Source organism: Halictus rubicundus, chromosome 7 (genome assembly GCF_050948215.1).
Source record: "Halictus rubicundus isolate RS-2024b chromosome 7, iyHalRubi1_principal, whole genome shotgun sequence".
NCBI classification, from domain to species: domain Eukaryota; kingdom Metazoa; phylum Arthropoda; class Insecta; order Hymenoptera; family Halictidae; genus Halictus; species Halictus rubicundus.
The window spans coordinates 19,197,458-19,217,693 of NC_135155.1; the positions used below are offsets into that span (position 1 = coordinate 19,197,458).

A 20,236-nucleotide genomic window follows, 5' to 3' on the forward strand; every position below is an offset into this window, starting at 1 on the left:
TTAATCAATTTATGAAAGAAAAAGAAATGGATACGTACATGCGTATAAATTCACTGTGAATGTTTACGTAATGGAATATTTTCCCGTAGGAGGGTTAAGCGAACGAACCCGTAATTAGTTTCTAAAATGAGTGAATCGTTGAATCGTACCCTGCATTCGAGTTCCAATTCCTCGTGCCGCCTTCGCAGCTCCTCCGAGGATGAAACGTCGAATCCAACCTGGCAACAGGAATTCAGCATTGCGTCAGCGGGTCCAAGGATCCAATCGGTGACACGGGACACACCCTTCTCGAGATCGCCGATCACTCTGGCAGTATCCAGGTTCCTTTCCATTTCAGACCAGGAATTTTCGATGTCCACCTAAATAGTAAAACGCGACGTGTTACATTTGCATAAACATCGATGTGCTTTCGTTCGATTTAGAATGCCGCGAGTACCTTCTTCAATTCGATCGAATCGATAAGCTCGTGGATTCGTTTCGTGGTGTCCAAAACATCCTTCGCCGACACCCTACTCATTAAATTTACCAAGCTTCTGCCTGAAAGATAACAGTATTTTATTTTACTCAACTGACTTCGTCGTAAATGTTTAACAACTATTGAACAATCATCCGTAAGTAATGTTAATGCATGTCATGACATAATGCATGTAATTTTGTGCGTATTTACATAAACTAACGATTCCATTTTGATTCTATTGTTGTAGATCATTTTTGTGCACTGTACGCTGCACGGCCATTTGCCATTTTCAAGCCGCCATTGCACCATTGATATTCACGATTCAAATTTATAAGAAATATTTTTGTTTACGTTATAACGTTAGTAGATGATACATCAAATTTTAAATCAATCTACCCATTACATTTAAAAAAAAAAATATTGAAAAATTGGTCATTTACACAAGGTTCCCCCCCTAATGGGTATTTTATTTACTTTCGATTGAGAACGGAAGGGTATAAATGAGGACGAAACATATAAATACCACGCGAGTCTTATTGTTCACCGTTTTTACACCCTCGCGAGCACATGATCGCGCTTGTTTCTTAAGGAACGCTTATGCTCGACATCCGGTTAAGCCGGTTTTTCAATTTTTGCGGACAATCTAGCTGCAAGTGTCTATCTCCCGGCGCGACTGGCGTGATTATAACGCTAGACTAGAAAATAACTATTGAGCATGATGCGGAGGAGCAAGTCTCGCCGAGTATTTACACTATCGCTCGAAAATATTTCATCACGTCCGCTGACGAAACAGCGCAGGTTGCAAACCGAAATTAACGTACTCGCACCAACGAACACAGAGATGGCAGCTCAGGTTTCAATCAAAATTGAAGGACGTTGAACAAAATAAAAAAGGATAAATTTAATGGACCGTATTTAGAATACAACGCTCAGTTGAAGAAGTAGACCGATGAAATGATATCTTGCTTGGTTCGAAATTATATCTTGTTTCAGTAAGTGGTAAGCAAATGTACCGTAAAGTTGGAAGTCATTAGTCGTAAGTTAGTTTCAGTTTACTGAAAATACCGACTAAAAAAACTATAATCTTAGCTCCAGTTTAGCTAATGTTGTAAATTTACATAAGCATGACTGGACCGGGGCATGGGCAGGACTACGGGCGCAATCGACAGTGATAACGCCAGAAACCGAAACGAGAGGGACATCGAATTCCCCGGCGAAGAAATCTTGTTCACCTGATTGCAGAATGTATCCCGCTAGAGATGTTAATTCCGTGCTCGTATCCCAGTAGGATTCTATATCCTCGTCCGATTCTAGCATGCGAAACGCGTCCAAGCTGGTCATTCTTTGGTGCAGGTTTGCCATCTTCGACACGAGATCCGCGGCGTCCTTGATGTAGTCTTCCACTTTCTATGATGTCGGAAATATTCAATATTATTATTTACTACAGATCAAAATGGACAAGCTTACACAGGTGGAAAGCGCAACGCTACTAACCCTGTATCTAATTTTCGAGTTCAAATTCCATTTTGTATGCTCAGTAGATTTGTACATTTATAAAAACTAATTTTGTCAAAAATCACAGAATAAGTGCTGCAAAATATTCTAATGCCAGTGTCATTAATCGATAAACTTTTTATACCATATTACGAAAACTAAATGGCGATAATGTGCATATTCTCAAATACATTTCCGTTTATATAGATTAAATTTAGTAATAATTAACATTTACCACGCGATTTTGAATCCACTCCGTGTGATCGTAGAATTTGTTACCGCCCAATTCGTACGGTAAATGCGCATAATCTATGTGAAGAGGAAGCCTCGTCAAGATAAGGTATGTCGGCTAGAACAATGACGATCACAATCGACAAATTAATTTACATAACGTTATGGCATGAACCTCCAATTAACCTTGTGGAGGTCAAGACCCTAATAATTCTTCGTTATCTCGCGACATATCTGAAAATATAGTTGTAATGTTTGCTAAAAAAGTTACACGAAAATTGAAGGAACATGTTTATTCTATTAAAATAGATACAATTTGTACAATGTCTAAAACTTATTAAAAAGTTTCATTCTCTTTCCATCCCTCAAGTTTGTTTTCCTTTCACAGAGGAAAATAAATATGTATGTATATTGTTTATCTACGGATAAAACATTATTATGTAAACTGCCAAACACCACGAGGTTTGGACCCCGTGACCTTGTCATTATCCTTTCTTGTTATCGAAACGATCTTGTTAATCTAATAGTTTTCACAAAAACAAAAATATTATTTCGATGGCTTTGTCCATCAATTAATTTAGGCACAAACCTCTCCTTCCTTATGAGACCTGGTGCAGCTGTCCACTCTTTTGTCCCAGAATCCTTCAGGTCGCACAACGATCACAGAGGCAGTACACGATCCCAGAAGAACCATCGACAGTCTTATGCAAGACCTTGCAACGCGCCATGCACCCTTTCGTGCGTCCACGACCAGGACTAACCCATTCCTCTTCGTCTCCTCGCTAACAATGTAACGCATTCCTTATAACCCGCTTTCATCGTGGCGAAACAACAATCGGATCGTAATGCGGTATTCACTTGTTAACCCGTAAAATATCTATTTCAAAATTTCATTCGCTTTGCGATATTTTAATATTCTATATAACGTGTGCTATCATTTTATTTTGGCAGAAATGTTTTTGTGAAATAAAGCTAAACGGTTTGGTAAAATTTGATGTTATTAAAAGTATCCTGAAACAGTGTATAGAAACTTTCGGTTGCAACGTGTCGTGTAAATGTTAATGTGCTGTAACCTTTTTTCCCGTAGTGTAGCATCGTGCGAGAAAATGATAGTGATAATTACCTAAAAATCGACAAATAGTAGAGGATAAGAGACTCCAATCTGGGTTTGGTGTTGGGTTGGAGTTCCGATGGAACGTTCACGACGATCAAAGGTCTTCCCTCACGATCACGTCCGCCTGGAATGTATGCGAGATTCGATTCAAGGGCTTCCAGAATGTCCACTGCCTCGAAATTCTTCGCGGGCATGGCTGCATCCGCTCCGACCTATTATATCATTCTCACTTTCGGAACAATTTCTCCGTTCAACTATTTCTGCATGGGATCACACGCGCACCACATTAACACCAACGGTCCCGACGCGTTTGCGGATCACCGAGGATAATCCTCGCATTGTAGCACGTATAACCGGTGTAAAACAATACGGCAGATCGACCAGGTAAACGATCGATGTCTCGAGACGATCCTACCGAGATCCGTGGAATTGTGTTACGCCCGATCAGGTTCGTTCACTGTAAAAACAGCCTCGTGGTTTGCATACCACGATACACGTTCACCAAAAGAACCGCACATGCGTGCCTTGTGTCCCGTCTAACGAAAAATCCTGTAACCTTAGTACGTTCCTGGGATCTTTCTCGAGGCAATCACGTTCTCGCTTCGTATAATAATGCTCCGGCTATCTTGTCCCCTTTTATTCTGCTCGCGTTCTTTTCAAGATGTTACAGGAATTTAAGAACGCCGTCATGTTTCGGATTTATTAAAATTATTAAACCAAGAAAAATTGTATTTTTAAACACGAGAACAGTCAGTCTTGTATTACCACTTTCTTCGAAATGATAGGAGCGTGAAGTTAGATAGGTATGCATTACTGTTGTTACAAAAAAAGAATACATTCGTTGCAGAGAAATTCCTCGTTCTCCAGATAATTGCGATGTACCGTTCGGTACATGTAGGTCTCACCCCTTCGCTCCCTAGTCATAAAATGATTCACTAATTATCATTTATCAACACATTCAAGCTTTTGCATCTAAAAATATATTATTCTACTTGTAATAATAATAATATCCTACTAATTATTACCAAAAATGTTTAAAAGTATTTTGTTCGAAACGAAAGACTAGAGACACAGCTTTTTAATTTCGCAGATCGTCGTTCAGTTTGTTTTTTAGGATACTTGTGAACGATACGGCAGTTTTTGGTCAAGAATGCTCCAAATTGAATTGTCTCTGAAAGCATTACATTTTTTCACAGCTTTGAAGATTGAAACCTCCACTTTACAAAGATTACTCGAAACGTAATCTACGATTTCGAGTTCGATGACAAAGCCAACAATTCCAACGGTATACGTATATTCACCTTCGTCTCAACTATTTCGGTTTCCTCGGAACTTTTTCCAACCGACACTCGAACCGCGTGTCTCCTTTCTGAACGTATAACCGAATCACAAACCGTAACGAGACTCAACGCACGCACGTTCACGCACAGTTCGTCTAGAAAACGTTCGAGGAAATGCGATTTGCATTTCAAAGGGCCCCATGGTACACAGTGAAAGTCGAGCAGCGTATCACAGGCTCCTCGGGAACCTTGACCAACAAATTCGAAGCGTTCGTCGCGACCGGTGGTCCTGGTCTGGGTGGGACCGAACGAGTCAACGAATCCCGCTAAAACACTCACAGAGACCACGAAGAGGTCCGAATAAAACTGGGAACACAGGGTTCCTCGGCATCTCTCGCCGGAGGAATTCGGAGTTTCGGCTATAGCGAGGATCACGCGGCCCGGAAAACGTTGCGACAGCTGTTGCAGGAATTGTCGCGGGTTGCAGGTGCACGTGGTCGAACGGTGGTCCTACGCGGAAATGCACCGGCGGGTTTCAGATCTGAATAGGTGTACGTGTAAAAGAAAAACTGTCGCGCGCTTTCACGTGCGCGAACAAGCGCGCGAGAGCGCACGGTCACGTGCTTCTACCTACGTGGAAGTCGGTGATAAAACGCGAACGGCGAACGGCGAACGGCGAACGGCGAACGGCGAACGGAGAGCGGAGAACGGAGAACGGAGAACTGCAGCTGCGATGGAGGCTGCAGGGAAACCGAAAGCCATCTCGCTGCTCCATTCAGGTACAACGGTACTCTGGCACCGATTAACCGTCTTCCCCTTCTCCCGTTCTTTTCCTCGTGGGGCTCTTCCTTCTCCTTTCCTGCGTCCACGACCTCTTTCGACAGACGACGCGTCCTCTTTTGTATCCTCTACACCGGTGCACGCTAGTTAATGTTAACCAAAGATACCGGCAAAATTCGATAGAAAGTTTTCCGTTCTCACGGAGTCTGATCGACGCCATTAGTCTTAGATCACTGAAAATCCCCCCCCCCCCCCACCTCTTCTTCCGGCTGGAGCGCTGGTGGTTCAAAATCGTAAAAAGCACGGACTAAAGTCTAATTTTCAAGTTCCCTCAAACGTACACATGAAGTTTTGGTTACAGATTCTTAAATATACAGAAGGTGGTTCACCTAAATGTCTGGCGCCGTTCTTCTTCAAAGAAGGTCTTGAGACTGCACGGAATAAGTAGCGTAATGACTGTCTTTGTCCAGTGATGTATAATAAGGTAAATTTATGTAAAGCTGAACAATTTCATAAATTGTTTCATTTATTTCCTTGTGGAGAATCGTGATACCGCTTTCACTATTGAGACAAACAATTAAGACAAAAATAGATAGGAATTATTACACTAAAACCGCTGAAAGTCGGTTCTTTGAAAGTATCGGAACCGAGAAGAGACCGCGAAACTATCGCAAAAACGAGTAAATCGAAAGCGATGAAATCATCGACGTCCGCGTGACGAGATATTTTGTACAGTCTCGGCGTGGAATGTTTTTCTGCTGAATGATTTATAGGTGCGACTGACCTCTCGACGAGTTACAACATGCACACAAGGAACATGTTTTGGCTGTAACTCGCGAACGTAAAAATTTCTCAAGGTTATTGTATTCCGCGGCAAATGAAAAAAAAAAGAAACGGTCGAGAACTTTTCGAGCCAGCGCTGCTTGGGAACTTTGGATTTGCAAAATTGATAGGAGAAGGAAATTCTTAAAATATGTAAAAAATCGCCAAATTAAATAAGTTTGTTTAGAATTGCACTTTTATTTCAGTGTCACAAACCATATTATATTGTGTACTTTAGCGAAACAGGTATTATTTTATTCGACCTGCAAATAAACAATTTTAAATCTACAGGAAATACTTTTACAATCTGTTTCTGCAGCTGTGCGATTATCGCAATATCCAACAAAATAGTCATTTTTTGTGGAACCACTTTATTATTCAGCAAACTACACTATTTAAATATCACATAATAAAATGTACAAGTTGATTTTTCAAAGATACACAAATTTATACATTGAAAAAATTGTTGAGTTTCTGTTAGTGTTAGAGGCCGTACATCTGTATAAAGTGACCATATTTCGATGTGTGTAATTACGAGTTAATTCTCCCCTTTCCCATTTTTGTTAGCCGACGAATACACGGGGGATTTAACAGGCTCGGTGATCCATGGCGCACGTAAAAGCACTTAGGTACTTGGCGGCACGCGCATGAGTCAAGGTCAGTGACCGGCGGTGACCAAACACTGTTAAAAGCAAGGTGTGCCGCGGTAAATACAAGTTCATACATATATTGCGCGTTCCTCTCGATCTGACGAGGAAATAAAGACCGATCAACGAATAGCAATCTGGCGAACACCGGAGTACCGAATAGTGACGTCACGATCGCGTTCACCTCTTCGCGCCACCGGAAGCTCAAGTTGGAGGACGTTGTAGCAACCACGTGCTGGTTGTTGTGGTAACATTTAATAGGCGAGATCCTTGCTTCTTATTTTGCTTATTTCTCCGATTTTTGGCCACGTTTTGGCGATTCTGAACCACTGTGCACCACTGTAGTGTGCGAATTAATGTGAACATACCAATATTTTGAATGTCTTATTAATTTTTTTAAAGTTGTCAACACGACTGTGTCAGTGTAGCGGCCATTTTGTTGTACGTTTGGTGAACTTGTCTGTGCTGACCTGTTGAGAGGTATTGACGTGTTTTCAGTGGATAAGTCTGTAATTATTATATCACATAATTTGTTACAGACTTATCCATTAACGACACGCCAATTCCTCTCAACAGGTCAGCTCAGACTAGTTCATCAAATGTACAACAAAATGGCCGCTACCACTGCGTAGTTATATTGCCAACTTTAAAAAACTAATAAGACATTCGGAATATTGATATGTTTACATTAATTCGCACGCTACTGTACATGTAGCACAAACCACAACTTTTCGCCATACAAATCATCAAATCTAACAAAACTATTGACAATATGGGACTGCATAGAACCTGCTTATGGCAATTTCTCTATTAGAAAGCATCCTACATCTTTACGAGCCATTATCTTAATCTGCTCCTCCTTATTTGACAATTTACCATGTGGTATCTTGTAGAAAATTGAAATAACCTGAAACTATATACCATTTTATACAATTAAAGATAAAATAGTTATACAATATCTACAAAAAAATGCTCTGAAAACTGGAGAAACATATCGGCTGAAACTGTGATAATTTCGTTGGTGGTGAAACTAGAACACATCCAACTATCGCAGTCGGTAACGACTACAAATTCGAACGACATCGATCAAAAACACATGAAATTTTTAGTGAAAGTATGCAAAATTTCGCCGACTGTACGCACAGTTTTCTGTAATGTTTTATAGGATTGTCGCGGCGAAGTAATTCGGAATGAACCAGGAGGTGTCAGCCAAGTCCACTAGGAGCGGAATCCGCCAGCTGGCCTGATTACATAACAAAACAATAATGAATCCGGTCGTGTTCGATCAGTGTGCGGCGATCAGCAGCGTGGCGGGAATGAGACAATTTTAAGAATCCCGAGGAACTCGCGGAAGCTCTGTCTCGAGGCAGGGAAACAAAGAAATCGGGGGAGGGACAAAGATAGCCTGAAGAGGAAGCCTGAAGAGGCCTGGCGTCGCTACGGTCGTCGGCCACGAAGAGGTCCGGCAGTGCTGCACCGAGCCTCGCGCTATATCGAGCCGAATTCTCTCTCTCTCTCTCTCTCTCTCTCTCTCTCTCTCTCTCTCTCTCTCTCCCTCTCTCCCTCTCCCTGTCACTCCTGTTCGGTCTCGGTTCGGACGTCGTCGACGACGGACCGCTGTTTTTCCCTCTTTCGACGACCGATCTTGATCCTCGCTGTCGATCGATGACGGGCTTCCGGTTCGCCGACGTCCCGGAACCGACGGGAAACTGGCCAGGAACGGAGTGATCGTCGAGCCAGGCTCGACGTGGAAGAGGAAGAGGAGGAACGACCATGGGCAACACCACCACGAAGAACCACTACTCGAAGAGTCTGGCTGTCGGCAGCGGCTCCAGAAGACCACGCTGGGAGGGATCAGGTTAGACACTGCTTCAGAGCCCGTTTCCGTTTGCCCGACCCCGCCAAATATGTCAAAGACCGCGCTTCCTCGGGGTTCGCTCTCGAGGGTCGAGGACATGTCATCTACGCCACCGGTCGCCATTTTGATCGGGAGTCGATCCACGACGGGAACACCTCGTGACAGCTATCTTTCGTTTCGAGTAACGTGTCGCTGTCGATTCAAAAGTGATATTAACGTGACGAGGATCATTCTGCGAGGGAAGAAGCATCCTGCGTGACTGAGTTTCCGGTAACGGCGACTCACCGTGCGAGTGACGTGCGGTGCGCTGTGTTTGGGCTGGTTTTGATTGGCTTGCTTCGATAGTGGGATGATCGCTAAAATTAGGCTCCCTCCGCCGACTGATCTGTCAAGATCGCGCAACGTTTGAGTGATCGGTAGCGAACGCCGCGAGGGTAATTAGCAAGATGCTTTCGTTCCGCTCGCAGACTCGCCGCGCGACCGGGTTATTAATTTTCTGTTGATCAATATGAGTTATCGGTAGCTCCGATATCTTTCGAAGGTTTAGGATCTTCGTCTAGATCTTCTTAGAATATTGACGATGAGTAATCGCTACGCTGCTTGAACTTCTATGGTAGTTTATCTGGACGTCCTGTATTTATTTACCGTCAAATCGACCGGCATCCAAAATTAACTCATGCGCCTCGGGGGCGTTTATTTTAATAATCGATGGCGGGCCTGATGAAAGGTAGCTGGGCTACACGGGAAAATTAAGTGAAACCGTGAGTCTTACTATCGGAAAATACGAATGACAAATTTTGTTTGAAAATAATTATTAGTGTAATTAGTATACATTACAAAAAGAAAAAGACTAAACATTTGAATGGACATAATCATATTCACGGATGGTTATTTGGTTTGCATTCTTGTTATTTTTATCGGTTAATGTAAAATGGTGACATTAGCCGTAAAGTAAACCTAGGGTTAACAATGAAGCGACTCTGACGATCAGAGCGACGAAAGAAGTGACAAGGGGTTGATCCCAGGGAGTTATGTTCATAGGGGGTTGCAGGTCAGTATGAAAATGGGGGAAAACTGTCTGCAATAACGATAGGTATGCTGTACAATTGTATCGGAGACGCGTCGAGCCGGTGTCCGATGTCGGCTAGGAGTCTCGCATAGTTTTCCTACCCTGAGGACCGCACAGCAGTGGCCCTCGGATTGCCAAACGCTTCAAATTTTATTTTGGGAGCGCCACCTGCGGACCCGTGTCGAGAATCTGTGTTCTACGCATATGTGAGCATCGTTCTGGCACGTGCGAGCTTTCCGTGAACTTATTAACGACCGAACTCATTTATGCCATACTCCCTAAACATCACGACATCGATCTATTTCAACACAGTGCACCGTCCATTCTTCCCTTCTCCACGGGGACGTAAGAATGGCCGATGTACGGCCGGAAGATACGATTAGGGAAGATCGTGATAGAAAGATTGTGGTTAAATTCTACAAAACACAGTTGAAACACAGTCGCGTGAAATATAGGTGGTTGACGGCATGCGGCCAGCGTGTTTAAAATAGTAAATTAAATTAATAAATTACTGTAAGTAGACGAAATTTTGATCGAAACGTTGCCGTTTCTGTCGGTTTCTTTCCTCTTTCCTCGATGAAATAATATCGTTAAAACGCTAAATCTACGATAACCAATATTTATCTCGCAAATTGTCCAACTTTGACAGCTGTGAATAAGTGAATGAGCGAATGAATACTTAACCCTTAACTATCATAGTATAATGGGGTCTTTCATGACCCTAACAAATTTGTTGTACACTTTTAATTTAAATATCGACAATTTGTCGAAAATCGGAAATGAAATACTTGTTGGATCCACTGTGTTTTTATTTTGAAGAAAATTAAATCTACCGTATGAGCCACGAATCAATGTGGAACAATGTCTTTTTATTCGTTGAAGTTTTTGTTAATCGATCGAGCGAATAAAAAGACTATTCACGTTTTGCGAAAAAGTGTTTTTCGAAGGCACCGTGTGAGGCAAGAAGACATGATTGGGGTCCCGTTTCAGGGCTTCCAGCACCGCCGGGAAAGCCGATTTTAATACCAGGTGCAGACGAATCCCAGCCGGAGGTGGTGGCCATTCGTTGGGAGAGGTCACCGAGTAACGGTGGCTCGGCCATCGTTGGATATCTTGTCGAACACAGACGACTCGGATCGCAGCATTGGGTACGCAGCACGCCAGGGTTATGCACCTTCCCGGAACTGACCTTGAGCGGCCTCGAGCCTGGATGGCGCTACCAATTCAGGGTCAGGGCGCAGAACGCCGTGGGTCTCTCGCGGCCCAGCGAGATCTCGGATCCGCTGACTGTGACCTTGCAAAGGTCCGCCGCATCTCCACCATCCTTCGACCTTGAGCTCAAGGACACGACCGTCCTCGAAAACGATCAGGTGTTTATCCCTTGAGATTATTAGGTTATCATGTGGTACGTCCATTTCAACTGAAACATGTTTTAAAATTGATTACACGTGTTAAGATTATTAGACCTACAATCAGGGACAATGTTAAGCGGACACTCTTGAAAAACGCTTAACTTTTTTAAGATTGGTCCAAATGAATTGAATTTTTCTTAGATGCTGGACAAAGATGTCTTTAGATTGAAATTGGTTGGGATGATAAAGAATGAAAAAGTGATGATTTTTCAACATTAATGATAATTTAAAAGATGCATTTTGTAGATTCCGGTAACGATAAAGGAAAATTTTGAATCTGTTTTTATTTTCAGGCTGAATTCGTTGTGCGATTTACTGGTTCGCCGCTGCCGAAAATTTCGTGGTTCAAAGATGGCTTTGAAATTTTCAGCAGCAGGCGAACTAGAATCATCACGGACAGCGGTAGAAGCGTTCTCCTAATTCACCAAGCCGCGCTGAATGACGAGGGTGAAATCAAATGTACAGCTACTAACAGAGCCGGCCACACTAGCACCAAAGCTAGACTAATTCTGGAAGGTGTGCAGGACATTCCACTTAATTTTCTCTTTTTATTTAGTTGTTAATTCCTGTATAGTAGTCCTTTATTTAATATTTAACCCTGGAGAAACTTCGAGGGACTTTGATGTCAAACATATGCAATGCTATTCTGTTAAAGCTATTACTTTTTACTGCTCGTGTCTTCAAGATTGATATTAAAGAATCGCTTTCAGTTACCAAAAATATTTTTAATGAAGTTTGTTTAATGCTCGTATTGTTCGACAATATTAAACCGTGCGACAGAAATTTTTGGGACAATCTAATATGTATATTGCACTCTGGAATTTTTCGTAGTGAAATTTTCGAGCAGTAGAAGGGAAGTGTTTTCAATTGTCGATTTTGATTGATTTTTTAATTACCCAGCACCTCCAAAAATACGACTTCCACGTCAATACGAGGACGGTCTCCTTTTCGAACAGGATGAGACTATCAGATTGAAAGTGTCGATGGCTGGAAGACCTCCGCCCTCTGTGATGTGGTATCACGACGGGGAATTGATATCCGATGACAACAGGCACATCTTCGAAACGATGGACAACGAAGCGATTCTAAAGATACCGGATGCCAAGCGCATTGACAGGGGAGAGTACACGGTCAAAGCCATAAATAAACTTGGGGAGAACATATCTTCATTTCTAGTTACAGTCACAGGTTAATATAGTAGCACAACCAATATGGCGATTCGTTGAACGCATATATTCTTCCCTCGAACGGAAGGCTAGTTCCAACACGCTGTAAATATAATTCATCAAAGAATATCATTTCTGATCCGTTTTATATCCCACTAAATAAGTCTACATTTGTTAACTATTACTAGATTGCGGATTTTCTGCATATATATAGCAAAAATGAATAGGCAAAAGACCACATAGTAAGGCATTGAGTATTATACTATCAGAGTAGTAAGACTGTTATATTATTTACAATCTGCTAAAATGATTGAGAAAGGGAATAAATTTCTATTTAACGCCTGTTTGTTGCAAGTCAGGTAGAACAATTTTTTGTTAAATAACAACCAGTGTGTGACACGTTAACGTGATTATTTAACGTAGAAATATATTTTCAGATCGACCTGCTGCACCTGGTAAAGCTACGATCACCATGACTTTGGGCAGGTCAGTGACATTGTCGTGGAACGAACCGGAGGACGACGGTGGTTGCAAAATAGGAACATATATCGTCGAGTATTATAGAGTACGTTACACAAATGTTACTGTATCGATCCTTGTGAAATGGCATTCCTCTAACAGACGATTGACTATAAATAATTGTCCCTTAGGTTGGCTGGGATGTTTGGTTGAAAGCAACCACCAGTAGACAGACCAAAGCGACGTTATCGGAACTGATCGAGGGATCGGAGTATAAATTTCGAGTGAAAGCTGAGAATCCTTACGGCATGAGCGAGCCCAGCGAAGAAAGCGATGTGATCTTCATTCCAGATTTAAAAAGAGGGTGCATCGATCAAAGAAAACTTACTAAAGCAAATTAATTTATAGATAAAGATTGTTAGGTTAAGATTTTAATGTTGATGCTTTTCTCTTGGAAAACAGTATAGTGTCGCCTTCCATGGGCGGGAAGTCGCAAAGTCAGCGAGAAATCAGATCACGCGAGAAACGAGAGGTGAGCTTTGCTGTGCCAACCCAGAGAACCAGAAGTTTGACAAGGGAAGAAGGTCGTGCGAGAGACGAAGACGACGAAGGACGCTTTGGTCCAAGCAGTCGATCCGCATCAGCTCAAAGACTCAGCAGATCATCCAGAGCGGACAGCAGAGTCACATTTGCTCTGGACACGGTGGACAAGCCAGAGACGCCGGTGCCTCCGGCCAGATCGAGGGATCATTCCAATTCAAAGCACGATAGTCGGTCCGAGATTCATGTAGATCGTTCGAATATTAGTAACGACGTACCGAATACAGAGGCAAGTCGTTCACCGCTATATTATATTATATTATGTTGCTTTCACAGAGTTAAATACATTTAAAACTCAAATGATCACGTTACTAATAATAATGATGTTTCAAACAGATCGTAACTCAAGGAAGAGATAGTGTAGCAACCACGCCAACCTCCACGACCGTGCCAGTGTCGCCGCCCATCATGGACGAGCCCCTCAAACGACCAATCTTAAGAGAGTCTCGATCGCGATCAGTTTCCGTATCGAGAGAGCGTAGTATGTCACCTCTATCGATGCCTAAAATTCAAGAAGAAGACAGTTCCATGAGGTCTACGCCTCCTATTCGCCCTTCACTGAGTTTGACCCTGAGAAAACAGCAAGCGATAGTCGATGAACCAGAACCGCCGTTCACGAAGAGCCACTCCTTGGACGAAAAACCAAGTTCGCCGTTAACTCCGAGAGAGGATGACGAATCTGTATTGCATGGAAGCTCGGAGTTCATGTTGGTTTTGTACCCTGATGATCAAGACGGGAACGTCGATGATATACCGAAGACTTTAGGTAAAGTAATGCTAATACTAACTAATTTACAATTTAACTCAAAACTTTCGGCAAAGTAATGTTAATTCAAACTCATTTTTATAATGTACATCGACAAAAAAATACAGTAACGAACCTCGTATGTCCTGTATAAATAAAAGAAAATTGAAGTCGATATTGTTGGCAGCAATAAGTACTTTCGGAACGATTGATCGGTACATGAAATCGCTTCTAAAATGTCTGCAGATGCAACACAGAGCGCATCCGAAGACGTGGAGGACATAGAAGACCTGATTCCACCACCGATGTCGCTATCGTTGCCAGAGCTGTTCAGCGTGGAGCATCAAGTGGTGGAGACTCTTCGGGAAGCGGTCAGCTCCACGGAGTTGCTTCACGAACGAGCAATGGAGCGGTTCTACCGTGCAGTAGCAGCCGAAGAGGCTTCCGAGGTTGCGAAAAGGAAAACTCAAGTCGAAAGGAAAACGGGCGAACTGGCAACAACGATAGAAGAAAAGACAGACGCGGACATCGACAATCCGGACGCGCGGCGATCATCTATCTTGCGCAGACTCTCAAACCCTGGAGTAGCCGCGCAGAACCTGATCAGCTGGCAGGCGAAGAAGAATCGTCGAAGATCCAGCGAAGGTCAGCCGGAGACTCTGAAGTTACCGTTGAAACTGATAACCCCGAGTAGTACGCTGCCCATGGTGGAGGCTAGGTCTGATCCAAATCTGCCGAGTGATTCCGAGGCTCCAACAGGTGGTTGGGGGTTGGACAAGGAGGACGAGGCTGCGACGCAGCTGCGCAGGTGGCACGAGGCCAACGTGCTATTGGTTGTTGAGAAAGAGGAAGAGAAATCGATGCCCTGGCAAGTTGAGGCCAACGAGGAAGCTTCCAGCAACCAAGGGGTGGCCAACCAACCGCAGGTTCGGCCAATCGCGGAGACAAAATCGGAGCAAGAGGAGCTGGAAAATGAGGAATTAGAGAGTGTCGAGACTTCCGAGGAGTCGTCCGAGGAAGTTAGCAGCGCGGACAGCGAAGACTTGAAGCTGCTCAAAGCCAGAATCCTTGCGAGACAGGTGCTAGAGGAGGAAGACACGTACCATCCGCGAGGGAGACCCGTTCCTCACGTGGAACCCGAGCCTCTATCGATCCCTACCCACAAAATACCAATTCTAGACGTGACACCACCCACACCGACCCTATCGGGCCCCGCGTCGCCGACGAACGTGGTTCCCAAATCGATCCTGAAGAAGCCGAAAGAGGATCAACCGATCCCTGTCAACAGCTTCGGCAGACCCATACCTCCTGAGAAACCCATTCGGAAAGTCCCACCCGTGCAACCTGTTCACCCAGTGATGACGCACGAAGAGGACATCGGCGACGCGCAACCAGCAGCTGAAACGCTGAAGACGCCTGTTCTGTCGGAATCCGATACCGATAGCATGATGTCGGCTGGAGAAGCGGCGAAAACTCGGAGGATTCAGGCGAAGATGCGATCGACAACATCCGAGGAAGAGATCGACGAAGAGGACATCGAAGCACGAATGGCGGTTGTTAATCACTACACCGAGATCGTCAGGGAGCACTCTTCCAGTCGTTACAATTACAGGGGTTCCGAGGAGAGGAAGTTTGGCGACAGTCTAGCTGGTTCTCGAAGATCATCCTTCTCCGAGGAACAGGATAAGAGCCACTTGAACAAGAACCGGGCAGAGTCGCTTAAGAAACAAGAGACGAGAGAACCGGAAAGGCAGCGAACAGTGGCGAAAATAGAGAAGATCGATAAATCGGCGAAGCAAGACGACCAGAAGCCCAGAAGAAGCGCTCGCTCCCGAGGAACAACTCCTGCGAGGGACACCAAGACCCCTGTCAGATCCACTCGACCCGAGTCTAGAAACCAGTCCCCGGCACCTAGATCGAGGAACGTGTCTGTCGAAAGAGGCGGTGCATCTTCAAGGTCGTCCTCGAAGACCAGGGCCCGTGCTCCCTCTCAAGATAGAAGACCCGTGTCTAGAATGGGGTCCGAGGATCAACGATTGGCTAGAGAAAAATCCGTCGACGACGAACCTCGTAGGTCTAGGAAGCCGTCACACTCGAGGTCCAGTTCCAGAGACAGAATCAGACCAGAGACACCTGTGAAGATGAAGATGGAGCGGCTACAGAAGGCACTAGGGAGCAAGAAGTACAGAGCTCCCTGGCGTGACTCGGGCGTTGAGAAAGAGTACCCCCAGAGTCGAATGAACGATGAACAGCTGGCGCTAGAAGCCCAGAAGAACGTTAGGTTCACGGTCAGCTATGTTACCGATCTGATCCTGCTGATGGCCGCTGTCTACGTTTACCTGTTCAAGAAAGAAACCCTGGCCATCCCGTTCATAGCGCTCCTCTTGTACAGGAGGATTCAGCACGAGATACGGGGGCGAGTCTCGCGCGGCTGGTGGTGGTCCAAACAAAAACAATGACATTTCTCGCGGTTATTCCGAGATTAAGAGGTTCCTCGCGATCAGCTGGGGATCCAGGAAATCTGCTATCTGCACGATAGATCGATGAACCTTGGGATTCTTCAGGAACGGTTTCGAAAATAACGGTTTAATAATTACGAACCATTACGGTAATAATTATGTCCATTTTGGTTATAGAACACCATTAATTTTAGAGGAATTTAGGAAACGCGGGAAATTTGAATTGTTCAGGATAATTTTGGACATTTTAAACGATGGTTTTATTTTAACTATCGAATCAATTGTATAAAATATTTTGGAAACTTCGTAATGGTTTAGCGCGTTCGAAATGTTTATTGAAAAGTAGAAAAGGTTTCATGAATAGACTACTACGTCAATTAATGCGAGACAGCAATAGTAACGATAGCTTCGAGAGCCAACTGTTCGCAGCCAATTCTTGTATTTCATTCAGGAACCATACCAAACAAGTACCAAAGAAGATAGCATAATATACGTGTACGTGTCAAGAGAGTAACTATATCGTCAGTTGCATACTATTATAAATTATTGTTATTTATTCTTATTTATTATGAATATTCTTACTGTCTTTACTCGTAATAAATATTTACAAAATTCTGTTGAATTTAAATTATGCATTTGTTTTATTTTGTCAAACCTGCCTTTAGTAACTCTGCTTCGAAATAGTATAATCATGAGTGCCTTAAATGGTAAATAAAGCATTATAACACCCGATGAACCAATGCTAATCAGACCCTAGAAAACAGATAATAGTTAAGTATCTCCTTGTTTAATTAGTCAACAAACATGGATAAAATTTAATATATCGAATATTGAGTAGCAAATGTTCTATTTCAGTTTAAATCGTGTGTATAAATTCGAATAGGAACAGTTTTTAAAACAGTGTTAAAAGTAGTATTTTTTTGGAACAATACCAGAAATAATTGATCTTTATTCTGATTTAATATTTTTTATCATTTCTGCATCTACGACGTAGTAACCTAAACGATACATACTTTTGGCAATGTATTATACATTTTTTCATGGAAATAATTGTGGCAAGAGTAATCGAATCATTGTGCACCGTGTAGATTGAGCATGAGAAGCGTCCGATGCCCGAAGATTAAAAAGCATTGGCGCGCGAAGTTACATCAAGGTATGCGATAGAGCCGGGCCGAAGAAAGAGGGAAGAGGGTGACAGCGAAGAGCCGCGTTATCCGGGGCGGAAGATGGAGAGAAAGAGAGAGAGAGAGAGAGAGAGAGAGAGAGAGAGAGAGAAAGAGAAAAAAGAGGCGTAGGACAGCACACATCGTGATCGTGCGTACGACGCATGTGCGCGTTTCGTTAAAACGACGAAGCCGAGAGTGCCGTGTCTTTGATATCAACGTAGATCTTCCTATTGGACCCAATGCAAATAGTAATTCGAACTGGCTTGCAGAAAATTAGAATTCCGTCGGGACGTCCGTGAGTGTGTATTCGAATGTACCGAAATCCCGGCAGCCGAGGGTAAAACTTACGAAAAAGCTTTTCGTGCCGCTTCCGAGCAGCTAAATCCTGATTTCGAACCAGTGTGCGTCGGGATTGAGACGCGTCCGATGCCCGAAGATAAAAAGCATTGGCGCGCGAAGTTACATCAGGGTATGGGATAGAGCCGGGCCAAAGAAAGAGGGAAGAGGGTGACAGCGAAGAGCCGCCTGAAGCCGGGGAGAAAGAGGGAGAAAGAGGGAGAAAGAGGGAGAAAGAGGAAGAAGAGGCGTAGGAGAGCGCACGTCGTGTTGGTGGACACGGCGCATGTGCGCGTTTCGTTAAAACGACGAAGCCGAGAGTGCCGTGTCGAGACGATTTTAGACCGGAGCAGGGCCTCCTGCCGTCAGATTTCGTGGCGCAGGGTGTGCTGTGCCACGGGTCAGGAGTAGAAGAGGTCGCCGGAACAGGAAGATCGCCGGTCAAGAGAAACAGGCACCGGGGAAAACGCGGTGTGCTGCAAAAACCAACGCGACACACGCTCGTCTGGATTAGGCTCCCTCCCCTGAAGAAGAAACGAATCCGCACCAATCTGCACGAATCTGCACGGCCCCGGGGAGAGTAATGTCTATGCGTGGAGAAGTTGGTCTTCGTATCATCTGACGAGATGACCTTAACAGGTAAGCGCTCTCTCTCTCTCTCTCTCTCTCTCTCTCTCTCTCTCTTTCTCTCTCTCTCACTCTCTCCCTCTATCTATCTATCTATCTCTCTCACTCTGTCTTGGAACGCGATTGAACGCCGGTCACCGGCCACTTTGTACCGAGATCATGCAAACGGCGCACCGATGATCATGATCGCGAACCGCGCACACGCACCTGGACGCAGTGGATTCGGCAAAAATTTGCCTATTTTATTGCTAGATTACGGCTTTTTATGCGAAATATACACTTTTCAAATCGATCGCGAGAGACACGAATTAACATGTTCGCGACCACCGTCACAGACAGTGCAGTGGCTGTGAAAAGTATTCGGATACCCTTTAAAAACAAATAACTTTCTTTCTAACTTTCTTTATGGAGGCTTGAGGTTGTGTGAGAGTTTAGAAGGCAAAAGAGTTTAGAAGCTTTTAATGCAAAAGGAAGCTTAAAAATTTTGTTTTGCAAAATCGTCGTAAAGCTTCCATTCTGTATAGCACATTTATTAAAAATCCTATTAATAGTCTTCCAGTGGTTAAAGTATTAATTACATTCTTCCAATATCTACGCAGTTTTGGGTTTTACTGATTCTCAGTTTCACCATAAATACATAAAGTACGCAGTATAGTTATTCTACCAGAGGACCGATGGGAACCGATTCACTGGTCGGTTTTTAATGTACTTATTTATCAGAATGCCGGCGAGCGACATACGCGTGCGCGTGCGAAATTCCGATCGCGCCGATTCACGGTGGTCCCAAATCAGTATTTAGCAGCTCGGTATCAATATAAGTAACTTTTTTCGAACTATAAGCGTCATTAGGTACAGTAAATTAATCAAGCAGTATTTCAACACTAAATTTTCGATTTGCGAAAAATCGTCGATATTTAAACTGCGATTATTTCTTTAAAACGATTAGTACAACGATAAACCTCGTCTTATTTTGAGACTTCTACTTCCGTAGATTATTAAGACAGTCGAAAATGCTACCGATCGAAGCGCCTTTAAATACAGTTCTTCCATTCATAATTTTAGCAAGTTGATGACTAAATGCCAATACTTTTAAATGTCTTTTATCTTTCTACTCTTTCATATTTCACCTACTCATTCTCGTCGTAAATGCACAAAATCCACAGTTCACCATTCAGTGATGGTTACATTGAGGATTGTTATGCAAAATAAAATTGTCTGCATCGATTACTGGAAATAGAAGCGCAATAAAAAAGGATTTCATATCTTCTTACTTTGAATAAGTTCGAAGTACATATTTTTGTCGGAAATGCATAAAATTCGCAGTTTACTAATGAGCGACGAGTGGACTGCAAATTGTTATGCAAAATAAAAATACTCGGCATCGATCGCAAAAAATAGATGTTCAATAAAACAAAAATGCTTTCACGCTTTATAATTCTAATGATTTGGGAATAATATAACAGTGCTCTTCGTGTTCTTCTTAATTCAGCAAATAATTCGTTCGCTTTATTGTG

The 20,236-nt window shown here is 43.4% G+C and overlaps 3 protein-coding genes across 7 annotated transcripts in view; 2 read left to right on the top strand and 1 right to left on the bottom strand.

Annotated features, from left to right (window-relative positions):
- Sls (sallimus) overlaps positions 1–3,584 on the bottom strand; it is a 197,246-nt gene extending 193,662 nt beyond the window's left edge. The window contains exons 1-6 of the mRNA XM_076790970.1: positions 3,306–3,584; positions 2,772–2,964; positions 2,187–2,300; positions 1,690–1,864; positions 437–537; positions 150–359 (exon numbers count right to left, since the gene is read on the bottom strand). Coding sequence (XP_076647085.1) covers positions 150–359; positions 437–537; positions 1,690–1,864; positions 2,187–2,300; positions 2,772–2,964; positions 3,306–3,490 — 978 coding nt within the window. The 5' untranslated portion in view covers positions 3,491–3,584. The remainder of the gene's footprint in view (positions 1–149; positions 360–436; positions 538–1,689; positions 1,865–2,186; positions 2,301–2,771; positions 2,965–3,305) is intronic.
- Positions 3,585–7,967: 4,383 nt separating this feature from the next.
- Positions 7,968–17,224, top strand: LOC143355830 (uncharacterized). Its single transcript, XM_076790978.1, has 9 exons — positions 7,968–8,683; positions 10,743–11,122; positions 11,458–11,680; positions 12,065–12,352; positions 12,768–12,895; positions 12,981–13,153; positions 13,252–13,618; positions 13,726–14,155; positions 14,381–17,224. Exons 1-9 carry the CDS (start codon positions 8,599–8,601, stop codon positions 16,591–16,593), a joined length of 4,287 nt encoding a protein of 1,428 aa, XP_076647093.1. The 5' UTR covers positions 7,968–8,598; the 3' UTR covers positions 16,594–17,224.
- Positions 17,225–18,478: 1,254 nt separating this feature from the next.
- Positions 18,479–20,236, top strand: part of LOC143355829 (uncharacterized) — a 69,527-nt gene continuing 67,769 nt past the window's right edge. For 3 of the 5 annotated variants that reach the window (XM_076790971.1, XM_076790974.1, XM_076790972.1), the window contains exon 1: positions 18,479–18,734. In XM_076790971.1, the coding sequence (XP_076647086.1) occupies positions 18,722–18,734 (13 nt within the window). In that variant the 5' untranslated portion in view covers positions 18,479–18,721. The remainder of the gene's footprint in view (positions 18,735–20,236) is intronic. The other 2 variants (XM_076790976.1, XM_076790977.1) reach the window with 1 other exon arrangement.